This window comes from Crassostrea angulata, chromosome 8 (genome assembly GCF_025612915.1).
Source record: "Crassostrea angulata isolate pt1a10 chromosome 8, ASM2561291v2, whole genome shotgun sequence".
In the NCBI taxonomy this organism is placed as follows: domain Eukaryota; kingdom Metazoa; phylum Mollusca; class Bivalvia; order Ostreida; family Ostreidae; genus Magallana; species Magallana angulata.
In genome coordinates, this window is record NC_069118.1 from 17,765,811 (window position 1) to 17,778,256 (window position 12,446).

Consider the following 12,446-nt stretch of genomic DNA (forward strand, 5'->3'; position numbering starts at 1 on the left):
TCTTGAAAATGTATCGTGTTTTACATTTTCTTCTTTTATGAAACTATGTTTCTTTGAAAATTCCAGATTCTGAACATACATATATGACATACTTTGATAATCACTGATATCCCAGAAGTGTCTTATACCACCTTAAACTAGTAGATACAACTGTCGTTCTTGTTCAGTTCACTCTGCCCTATATACAAGAGGACATACCTGTAGAGAGGTGGCCTGGTACTTGTGGTACTCTGTGTTGGCCTTCAGATCGTCAATGTCAATGGTGGGCAGACCAGATATCAGAAGCTCCAGCTCTTGTTCATTGAAAATGGAGATTAGGCGTTTAGGAATGATATCATAGAAGCCCTCCATAAAAGCATTGAGCTGCTGGCGTATGGCTCCAGTCATCTTCATCTGACACACTAACTTCACATAATCCTTCTTGTTGTCCTCGTTTACAGAGAGGTTCCTACCCCCAGGCTTCAAGTCCCGGACCTCAGTCACACCAAACTCTTCAATCTACAAAAATCAGGATATAGAATCTCTTACAATTATCTCACATTAAACCAAAATATTCAATCAATCACTTTGTGCCGAATAAAATATCTAATTTTAATGGAATTCGTTGTGAATTGAATAGAGTGTTAAGCTCAATTTCTTTCTCACCTCTGTGCTAAATGTGAGATCGTATCCAAGATCTGAAACATTATTTTCCGTCAAGAATACCAAACCCTGGTAGAAAGAATAGTCTTCACTTTCCATGTCTGTGTACCTGTGAAAACAGAAACACTTCCTATCAATATTTATTCTTCACATCAAAAAACCCAGGAAACTCTCATACAAAGTGGCTTTTCTTTTTACGCAGCCATGATGATTATTAAATTATGAACAGTTTAAAATTCAAAGCATACATGAACAATGTACAACGTTCTGTGGAAAGAAAGGGACACTCACTTGACAGTCTGGCCTATGATATGTTTGTAGAATGACCGAGTGAAGTAGCACTCCAGAAGCTTGTTATCGTACACAGCCTTGGCGATGATGCGACCCACGAACTTGTAGTAGCTGAGGTGGTTGCTGTTGCAGTGAGAGGACGGGTTGATTGTGTAGGTGACCCTGTCTCCTGGTGATGTACTGAACAGAGCATACATGGGGTTGAAGATTTCCCTGGATATGATGATGTACCACTCTCTTAGCAAGCCTCCAGCATCTTGACCCTCTTCACCTGTTAATACAGATCACCATAAACATTAAATAAGAAACACAGCACAAGTGGAAAATCCATAAAAATATTGAAGAAGCCGATATATATTGTCAATGAATGTACCCTCAAACACAATGTAGAATCTGTGCTTCCATTCATCAGCGGTGCGTCTGAAGAGTTCCCGGAAGGAATCCTCAAACACATGCTCTCTCCTGACATGTACAGCCAAGTCTTCTCTCCTCATTCCCTCGTCCAGTCGCTCTAGTTCCTGTCTGAAGTACCGCCGCTTCACATCAAAGTCCAGGATACGGGTGTGGTCGACCAGCACGGAGAACGGTCCGTCAGACAGGGGGGTGGTGGACTGACGCAGAATCTGGTTCAGAACTGTTCTGTGGGTCTCTGAAAACAAACATATACATGTAATTGCCTGTTGTTTACAACACTAAAACATAAAGAAACCAACTTTTTGTCAAAGAAGATACACATGTACATGTTCAAATTAAGCAAATTTTCAAAAGCCAATCATATATATCCGTTTTGAATTTTTTTAGCATCCACATGAAAAGAGAATTTGTTACCCTGTGTTATTAGGAGCCAACCTCCCTGTCAGTACAGATTGACCATAACTAGGCGATTTTTCAAACAAACACAACCTTACCAGCAAACTTGAGGAACTTCTGTGTGTCTGGGGGTAGCGCTGTGAGAGAGGACACAGACGTGATGGAGCCATCCCGTTGGACAGGGGCAGGATTCTCGCTCCCAGGGGCTGCAGGCGAGGCCGGGGCCAGGTCCATGTTGAGATGTGCCAGCTGATCCTCCCGCCTCGGTGTTCTCTGGTCCTGAGATTTCGCATCCTTCTCCCCTATAACAGAGAATTCTTACTGATGAATTACATGATGGCTATCATTATAACGGCAAAATCAAATAAATCAATCTCCTACTACAATGTCTTCTATTTTAATCATCTTTTACATTGAAATACATACAGAGGTAAATATCCAGCTTACATGTGAATATGTACTTTGTTTTTATATGTTGTCAATTCTAAAGTTTTTATGTGACACCCAACTGTTTATGGTGAGCAAACTCAAATGTTTAGTACTTAGTATATTGATAAAATGTGTGACCAGTTGCTTAACTACCCATTTTCTATGTAGATAAACAATTTGATCAATGATTGTATATGCACTGTCCTGCTATATGATTTAATTCTAAGTAGCATACACACCAGCATGAACAATGAAGAAGGCCTCGACTGCCGGCTGTAGGATGAGGACTGCATGGTGGTCCGGGGTCTTAGCAAGCTCTGTCAGACAGTCCCCCAGGGTGTTCCACAACTCCTCCAGCCCCAGCTGGTCACTCAGAGACTGCTGGGGAGGGGCAGACTCCTCAGTCTTCTCTTGAGGGGATGTGGAGGGCCCTAATATAACAGAAGTGTAGAGCATGTTTAAAAGCAATTTCAAATTTGCTCTTTGTAAGTATACATCACATTTCTCTCTTTCTTTTTTTTAAATATTTACAGAATTTATTCAAATAATACATGTATTTTTTCAGATGTGTTTTAAACATACCAGTTGTGATAGTACCAAAGCTTTGAATACATATAGATGCATTTTCCATATAATAAATGGAAATCATGGAAAGTTATCAGTTAAACTGTCCTTCTGTGGTGTTGCTACCTACCTGATTGATCTACATCCATCGGAGAGTCGGGGTTGGCATCGACTGGGGGTGGGTTGTTGGCCGGTTGTCCCTCTTGTGCCTGCTCAGCTGGCTGGTCCGAGGGGGCACTGCTGCTGCTGGAATCCTGTCAACATTTACAGACAATGTACAGTCAGAGTATGCATTGGGCTATATGTTAGACATCGCATGTTAGCTGGTGTTATAAAACAATCCTGCTTAGTCAGTTCAGTACTTCTTAGAGGATAAATATGAAATTATCATGACTAATCAATATAATTCAATCATCATTACTGACTGCAGGGCTGTCAAAATCTGCAAGGTGCAAGATAAATGTATATGTAAATACAAGAGGGGAACATTTACCTGCTGTTGCCGGGCCTGGTTCTGCTGCTCTGAGCGACGTCCAACCATGTCCATGATGGCTTCAGCCTCTGCCTCGAGGGCTGCCATTGCCTCCGTGATACTGCTCAGGTCTCGCTCTGAATACAGAGACAGTCAAATCTTTATCCACACATATACACTTTACACACAAGAACTGTATTCTGAAGGCATTACTTAATCTCAACTTTTTGGGCAAGTGCTAAAAATTTTCACATGATATTTATATGATTTTAAAATGCATGATAAATACTATAAATTTTGAAAATTAATAAACTGAAAAAAATTAAAGAGAATATAAATGCAAAAATATTTATCTATGTATTGATTATCATATTGTATCTTAGATAAGTCATACCAATGACACAACACTGATTTGGTTTTTTGTTTTTTTTTTTAAAAACAACATGTAGAAATACATGCATTCAGTTTTAAAGAACAATCATATATTAAATTCAAAGAAACACAAATCTATCTATGCTATTTCCTATTAACCCCCTTATAACCATCTGCACACTTACCCCCTCTCCTGGCGGTTCGTTTGACCTGTATTTTGGCCGCGTCTCGTAGCTGGATGATGACCTTGAGGATCCTCAGGAAGAACTGTTGGCTGGAGGTCTTGCTGGTCAGGAGGGACATGGAGGGCAGCTGTAGCTCCCGGCCAGCCTTGATCTTTTTGGGGGCTGCCACCACAACACTGGCACTGGGGTTATACCTGTAATGTATACATCTGTGTGAATCACAATGGTCAATACATGTACAAGAAAGTGATTAAACGATCAAGTCAATTCACTTTCTAAATTCAAGTTCCATTGTTACAAGTGTACAAGAAAACCCCAAGTTTTCGGAAATTTGGGAGTAATTGGCATTCAAAGAGACAGATGACAAGAATTCATGTTATCTTAACTCGACCCAAATTCCTTAATAGTTAAGTATTTGGTGTGAAGCAAGATGTTGATGTTGCTGCCTATTCAAGATGCCAAAGTATTGACACACTTTACCATCAAGCGAGACAGCATAAACAAGGAGAGAACTTGTCTCTCCTGTACGTAACCTTTAGAGGACTGTGAGCACACACAAACTAATGACAGTAGAGTACTTGACTGTCCTGTATGTAGCCTTTACAGGACTTTGAGCACACACTAACTAATGATAGTAGAGCACTTACCTGTCCTGTATGTAGCCTTTAGACGACTGTGAGGGCGTGGTCTCCATGTCCTTGTCATCCTCTAGGTCTTTGTTCTTCTTTGTAAATTCACTCAGTTCCTCCAACAGCGACCTGATAAACATGGACGTACATGTACATCAATCACAATCTAGACCGTTTTATACTGGGGTAGTCATAACATTAACTTATCACTGTATACAGGGTTATTTTCGCCCAGTGTAATTTTCGCCCTTTAAAGGGGCATGGTCACGATTTTGGTCAAAAATATTTTTCCGATTTTAATGTTTACAATGCTTCATTAAGGCATTGTTAATAAACAACCAAAATTTGTGTGTCGTTCGTTGAGTTATAAGGGAGTTACAGAGCTTACAATTCTTTGCTATGTAAACAAAGCTTTTGTTTACGTTTGGAATGTTCAGGTGAAAATTCCAGTTTTAGATCCAAAATGTATGTGTATAACGTTAAGAACTGTCTATTTGTGTATCAAATGAATAAGAACATAGACAAATTAGTTTGAAAAAGATTTTTTACTGGTATATTGAACATACATAAACAAAACAGGGCACGAGCCTTGTTTACATGTCAAAGACTTGAGATTCCTGTATCTTGCTTATAACTCTACGACTGACTCTCAGATTTCATTTGATCATTAGAAATGCATTCCTATTAAAGCTTTGTAAATAAGAAAATCAGAAAAATAGAATTTGACCAATATCGTGACCATGCCCTTTTAACACTTGCAAACTGTTTGCCCCATCTTGAATTTGCCCAGACACAGTTATGTTTAAAGAGAAATAGTTTGAGATTTTGAAATTCACCCAGTCTTAAATTCGCTCGCTGACATCGAGGGCGAGAGGGGACAAAATAAGACAGGGGCGAATATTTCCCTGTATACAGTAACTAGTAACTGTTTTACTGTCATAAACTTTTTAACTAGTATCTGTTTAATAATGAATGGTTGTTTTGTACTAAATAAAGAATTTTTAAATTTAAGTTTTGCCAAACACTTCACTTCTTGAAAAAGTTATAATGCATAATCCCTTCGTTTCTGATCTCACTTAACAACTCCTGACTGACACAGACCCGGTATGATTACAACTTCGATTATAAGTACAGACCTGATATGAGCACAGACTGTCATGCCGAGGACCCTGGCCCCCTCCAGCAGAAGTTTGAGGACCGCCTGGCGCGTGGCATTATTGGCCCAGGACAACTGTAACAGTAAGTTTGTGGCATCCTCTAGTCCTTCCTCAGAGCAGGACTTGGAAGTCAGCACCTAAATGTAGGGTAAAACAGTTTGAAACTCAGCCATCCTTTCATGGTAAAATTTTATGTAATTTTATATACTAAATATAAATGAATATAGTATTAAGGAAATACAAAATAATACATTTCTCAGAGAAACATTTTTTTATACTGTACATGCATATGAACTGTTCACATAAAACAATGCAATGACATATCCAACTTGATAACAATCCTTGCTTAATCAGAAAGATCCATGAAATACCCCTATCAGCATGGATTCTTGTATGTAAACAAAGAGATAGTTAAGGACTAGAACAGAACTCACCTGTACAGCTAACTGTAGCCTGTCCTCTAACACCACCGATCCTTCTTCTTTCACTGAAAACAAGACACCAAACACTGTAAATTCACAGATGGTGACTTTCAGTAGCACAATCACAAAGAAAAGTGTCTCACAAAAATTGCAGGCACTGCTTAGCCTGGTGCTTTCAGATTTTCACACAAAGACATATGTTTACTTTTTCTTATTTCAAAACTGCTCAAAGTTGAGAGGAATGTGATGATGATGGCCTTACCTTTGACCTCCTCCTTCTTCTCCTCTACTACTGGAGGTTTGGTGGTACTGACACCTCTAGAAACCACAGTTGGAGTGGTCTGTGTACCACCTGCAGAGGTGGAAGTGGTTGTAGTGGTAGCGGTAGCAGTACCACTTGCTGCTGCAGTGGTCATCAGACCTGCTCCAGTGACCCCCGTAGTCGTTGAAGTGATACCGGCGGTAGACGTGTTGCGCGTAACATCAGGGAGAGCCAGGGATACAAGGCCTAACAGTCTCAATAACCGGTCTGTTAACAACTGACTCCGCTTTATCACTGGGTGCGACAACATGAACATCAACTGTCCCAGGGGAGAGGAGTCGTAACTGAAGAAGTTGGCCTCCCCGTCAACATTGCTGGCTGTCTTCTGAACACTTTTACCTTTCTTGTTTGCATTTAAGCTGTCCAGTTTGATCAAGAGATCCCAGAAATCTGTCTCTGTAGTTGTTGTTGTTGAATCTTTGGCACTTTTAGGACTAGTACTAGTAGAGGAGCTAGATGTTTTTGTTTTACTCTCACTATCTGTCTTACCCTCTTCACCATGTTCATTGCACTTTTCAACTTCCTTCACTTTTGAAGTTGGAAGAAACTGACTGGGGAATATTTTAGCTAGTGCTATCAGAGTGTCTAACACATGCCTACACACCACAGGAGAAGCCTGGTCATGGATAGTCACAGAGCCAGGACAGCTCCCAGATAAGTGTTTTTTGCCCGTTTTATGAATTTGAAAGACGTTGGCTCTACAACCAAGAGCAGCCTCCAGACTTATGGACAGCCAGGAGCCCTGATTTTTTGTGTCACTTTTAACTGTCAACTCACTCTCCGTCGCCAGCTTCTTCTTTCCTTTCTCTCGTGCAGATTTCTCATCCTCCAATCGACAGTCGCCCGTTTTTTGCAGAATGGACAACAAAGCCCTGATGACCCACATCCTCGTGGGCCCATGATAACACAGGTTGCGTAACACTCTATGTAATCTCGTTGTGTTCAACTTCGGCTCGTCCACAAACAACAGAACAAGTAAACACGTTAAGGCCTCATGATCCAGTAGGTGTCGCCCGCGTAATTTTACTGCATTCTGATTGGAGCTTGAGCTGGGTCCGTTGAGACGGCTGGACGCCCATGTCCACTGAGTGCCACTGCGGGGGAGTGCTCGAATGGCCAACCTTCCTCCTCCCAGACGACCCCCAAAACCTGGAATACAGTTAACACTGAATTACACACCCATTCTCTTCAAAGCATTTCAAAATAAATCATGGAAGAGAGTTGAATAACAAAATTCTGCTGTAGAATGATCATTACATAATACAAATCCTATAGTAAAATAATGCTGCATAAAACACCATTCTCATCAATTTGTTTTTAATGTCAATTACAAAATAGTTATTTTACCACGACAGAATTAATTTGGTGCATCATTATGAAAGTTTATAGTAAATGAAACAAATATAAATGATTCAAATTCAATGAAAAATTTCATAAAGAACATTAAGCAATTCTGTATGTCACAAATAATACGTGAAAACGTTTTTTTAATTCCCAACTCTTTTAAAACATGCAAAATCAGGAAATGTATTATAAATTAACAAGCATTTGATAAAAAAAATTGTTCACATGAAATAATCCCTTAATTTCAATAGTCCATCTGAAATCTTTCTGAAGATAATACTTTTGAAAAATCTACAGCACAAAAAGATCCTTCATAATTACTGCAGAAGAGAGGTTTAGGTAACAGTTAAACATCCACTGATATAAATTATGGACTATCTAAAAGAAGCTGTAGCACCTACATGCAGATCGAAAGGGTTCATACATACTGTGGAATCATTAGAATTCGCGGTGGCTCAATTTTGTGGTATGTGGGTAGCCCTCCCCCACGAATTTAAATCCTCGACGAAAACATTTTTAGTAAAAGTTATCTTTGTTACTGAAACAGTAACCGATGCATCCACAAAATTACAACCCACAAATGAGCAAAAAAGTCACAATCCACAAAAATTGGCCCCCATGAATTAATATGATTCCACAGTATACTTGCATATATACATTGCATCCATACAAAGGACAATAGTAAGCCTCTCTTGTTTGATTAAGAAAACATAGGTAATCACAGATTACAAAGCTCACCGAGACGAGACATCACCCTTATGAGACTTCACCTTTATGAGACCACATTTATCATATCAAATGAATTCATACTTTATGATCTTGGATATTCATGGATTCTGTTTTGACACAATATCGTATATCATCTGTTAAAAAATTGCATGATAATCATATGTTCATATGTTAATCAATACAATAATATAAAATTAAATATTGCATCCTATCATATTTACAACTTATATCATATAATACAATAAAATACCATAATAAACAATAATGAGATATGATATTGTAACGTATGATATGACATTGTATTGTGTTATATGTTATTGTATTTGATCAAATAATACAATATCATAATATATAAAACAATATAGTATTACATTACAATATCATATTACATAATACATCAAAACATTGAAACATATGATATTATATTGCATAATATAGTATGATATTGTATGATACTGTATCATTTTTGATACATAATATGATATTGTATCATATGATACAATATTATTTGATACAACATTGTATCATATCAAATGATACAATATTATGTGATAAAATAAAATATTATATAATCTGTATTATATTATACATATTGTATCATATGATACAATAATATATTTTACATATCATACAATACAATTTCATGTGATGTGATAATATATCATATTATGCACCAATATCATATTATACAATATTGTATGATACAATATTATATAATATAACAGTACATATTATACAATTTCATGTGATATAATTCTATATTACAGAAACTAATATCATATTATACAAAATCGTATGATACACTATTATAGAATATACAATATATAGTATCATAGGATACAATAATTTTTTTTGCAATATCTGATGTAATAGTATCATTTGATTAATTAATCAATTAATCATACAATATAATATTATACAATATTGTATCATAATATACAATACTATACATAAGTAAACGATATCATGATACAATATCATAACATAAAATATCAAAAAAATTTATACAATATCATATCGTATCATATAACTTTTTATAATATTACATATGATATCATATTGTATCATATTAAACAATAGTGTTTCATACCATACAATACTATATCATAAGAATCATGTTATATCATTTATCAACAAACACATCTATCTATCGAGCAGGTTTGAGTGAGGTAGGAGATTTCTTTAGCATCCTTGATAATGGAGAACAGGCTCTGCATCTGAAGCAACCTCTGCGTTTCATTTATAATATAGTTAAATCAACTATGCAAGCTATCATCTATAAAACATGTGACCTGTTTTAAAAAAAGCTTAACCTCATCCAGCATCCGAAACCTATGGCTCAGATTCAGCATTCAAGCCTGTCAGGTGCATCAGTAGACATAAGAAGCATCTCCATGCAAGTTTGGTGAAGTTCAGACCAGTAATAACTAAGATTTCATCATCAGAGGGCACTAGCAATTAAAACCTTAACCTGCTCCAGCATCCGCAACCTTTGGCTCAGATTCAACATCCATGCCTGTCAGGTGCATCTATATTATAAGACACACCATCCATTCAAGTTTGGTGAAGTTAGGACATGTAATAACTAAGATATATTTTTTAGCATCCTTGATAATGGAGATCAAGCTCTGCATCTGAAGCTTCCTCTGTGATTCATTCATACTACAGTTAAATCAACTATGCAAGTTTGAAAAAGTACTATTATCTATTAAACATGTGACCTGTTCCAAAAAACTTAACCATATCCAGCATCTGAAACCTATGGCTCAGACTCAGCATTCAAACCTGTCAGGTGCATCAGTATCATAAGACGCACCATCCATGGAAGTCTGGTGAAGTTAGGACAAGTAATAACTAAGATATAATCATCAGAGGGCACCTGTTTCAAAAACTTTAACCAGCTCTAAAAACCTTAACCTCCTTCAGCATCCGAAACGTATGGCTCAGATTCAGCGTTCAAGCCTGTCTGGTGCATCAGTATCATAAGACACACCATCCATGGAAGTCTGGTGAAGTACGGACCAGCAGTAACTAAGATATAATCATCAGAGGGCACCTGCAACAAAAACTTTAACCAGTCTAAAAACCTTAACCTTCTCCAGCATCCGAAACCTATAGCTCAGATTCAGCACCCAAGCCTGCCTGGTACATCAGTATCATAAGACACACCACCCATGCAAGTTTGGTGAAGTACGGACCTGCAGCAACTTAGATATTGCTATCAAAGGGCACCTGCAACAAAAACTTTAACCAGCTCCAAAAACCTTAACCTCCTCCAGCATCCAAAACCTATAGCTCAGATTCAGAACCCAAGCCTGCCTGGTACATCAGTATCATAAGACACACCATCCATGCAAGTTTGGTGAAGTACGGACCTGCAGTAACTTAGATATTGCTATCAAAGGGCACCTGCAACAAAAACTTTAACCTGGTCCAACAACCTTAACCTCCTCCAGCATCTGAAATATAGGACTCAGATTCAGCATCCAAGTCTTTCAAGTCCATAAGAAGGTCCAGATGCATCATCCATGCAAGTTTGGTGAAGATAGGACAAGTAGTAGCTTAGATACAGGACCTGCAACAAAAACTTTAACCAGGTCCGGACGCCGACGCCGAGGGTATAGCATAAGCTCCCCCTGACTCGGTGAGCTAAAAAGGTCAACTTTCTGACATTCTGAAACTATTTATCTTCTAGAGTAATGTTTTCAATTGAATAAAGATAGTGTAAGTGTTCAGATGATGAGTTATTGAATTTTCAAAACAGAACTTCCAACTCTAGTACACGTAGTATTAACAATTCTTCCAATATTTCTTCTAAATGTGCATAACAAAGTCTATTTCATTTGGGCCAAAAAAAAAAAGAGATGTGTAAAATCATTGGGGATAAATAAAATTATGGGATGGATACATGTAAACAAAAAAAAATAGAGCAACAATGCCCTAAAAACAAGCACCTGAATGTCTAAGAATAGCTGACAGAGAACCTGCACCGGCGGCCTGGGCAAACAGCCTCTCCTGCATCAGCCTGCGGTGTCTCTCTTCCAGCTCGCGGCGCAGAGCTTGGGCCTCAGCGGCAAGGTCAGGGGGCAGTACTGCCACTGTGCTGTCATCCATGTCTGCCAGCACCTGCTGCCGTAGGGAGCTGGGAAGGGAGGCCAAGAAGCTGACCGGGTCCACGGGGGCCTCGGCATTAGCCGTGGTCTGCTGCTGTACGGCGGCCATCCGAGCCTGCTCTGTTCTTTGTTGTGCAAGCACCTGCAAGTATTTACATGATATATAACAAAAAATACATGAAAAGGTGGTTAGAACAGAAATGTCTTTATCTATTATTCATATATAGAATGCAGTTATTGGTTTATTTCTTTCAATATTCATGTGTCTGCTCTGTTCTTTGTTGTGCCAGTATAGGTATTAACTTGATGCAAGCAGATATAAAAAGAAAATATTTTCATTTAACTCTTTCCCCCTCACTGTATCTCAGATAAGCTCGTTATCTACACTCGCAGTGCTGACCACTGCAGCAGTGTTATCTCCTCACTCAGCATGCGCTCCTGATAGCACCATCTCCGCAGGCATTTTCAGAAATAAACAAGACTCTCTGACTGTGTTTACATTTACTCTGATATTTTCACTATTATTTGGCAGAGGCCAATAAAAGTATATATTTTCTTTTTCAGCAATGATTTATCTATAACATGGTGAAATAAAAAAATACATTTATTTACATATTTACAACAAATAGGTCAAAAGAAATACAAATTTCCTGATTGTCATTCTGAAAAAGTTTCTTTTTTCTTTGATTGTTGGTCTGTTTTTTTCATATTACTGTGCAGAATGGTATGCAAAGTGGCATCCATCTTTGCACAAATGTGCATTGCACACTTTGCATCCATAAACAGTCTCTTTTCTTTCCTTTCTGTTCTTGTGTACTCTGCATCTTCTTTTTGTTCCCATATGGGTAGATTCATGACCGGCAAAGTTTTGGGGCTCATGTACAACTTCACGGTTCTCCATAGACTTTCTTTTTCTGCCAGAAAAACCAGCGATTAGGTGTTGAGCCAATTCTAGTCTGAAGTCC

The 12,446-nt window shown here is 38.1% G+C and overlaps 1 protein-coding gene and 1 non-coding gene across 7 annotated transcripts in view; both read right to left on the reverse strand.

Moving 5' to 3' along the window:
- The window catches only part of LOC128161718 (E3 ubiquitin-protein ligase HUWE1-like), a 61,294-nt gene that overhangs the window by 1,684 nt on the left and 47,164 nt on the right, over nt 1-12,446 (reverse strand). For all 6 annotated transcript variants that reach the window (XM_052825084.1, XM_052825085.1, XM_052825082.1 and 3 more), the window contains 14 exons: nt 11,323-11,623; nt 6,236-7,444; nt 5,986-6,038; nt 5,531-5,688; nt 4,413-4,523; nt 3,766-3,959; nt 3,230-3,345; nt 2,867-2,990; nt 2,412-2,603; nt 1,842-2,045; nt 1,307-1,582; nt 934-1,204; nt 646-751; nt 199-498 (listed from right to left, as the gene is read on the reverse strand). In XM_052825084.1, coding sequence (XP_052681044.1) covers nt 199-498; nt 646-751; nt 934-1,204; nt 1,307-1,582; nt 1,842-2,045; nt 2,412-2,603; nt 2,867-2,990; nt 3,230-3,345; nt 3,766-3,959; nt 4,413-4,523; nt 5,531-5,688; nt 5,986-6,038; nt 6,236-7,444; nt 11,323-11,623 — 3,615 coding nt within the window. The remainder of the gene's footprint in view (nt 1-198; nt 499-645; nt 752-933; nt 1,205-1,306; nt 1,583-1,841; nt 2,046-2,411; nt 2,604-2,866; nt 2,991-3,229; nt 3,346-3,765; nt 3,960-4,412; nt 4,524-5,530; nt 5,689-5,985; nt 6,039-6,235; nt 7,445-11,322; nt 11,624-12,446) is intronic.
- LOC128161981 (small nucleolar RNA SNORD61) lies at nt 3,088-3,157 on the reverse strand. The gene has a single exon (XR_008240574.1). It is a non-coding gene; the product is annotated as a small nucleolar RNA SNORD61 (small nucleolar RNA).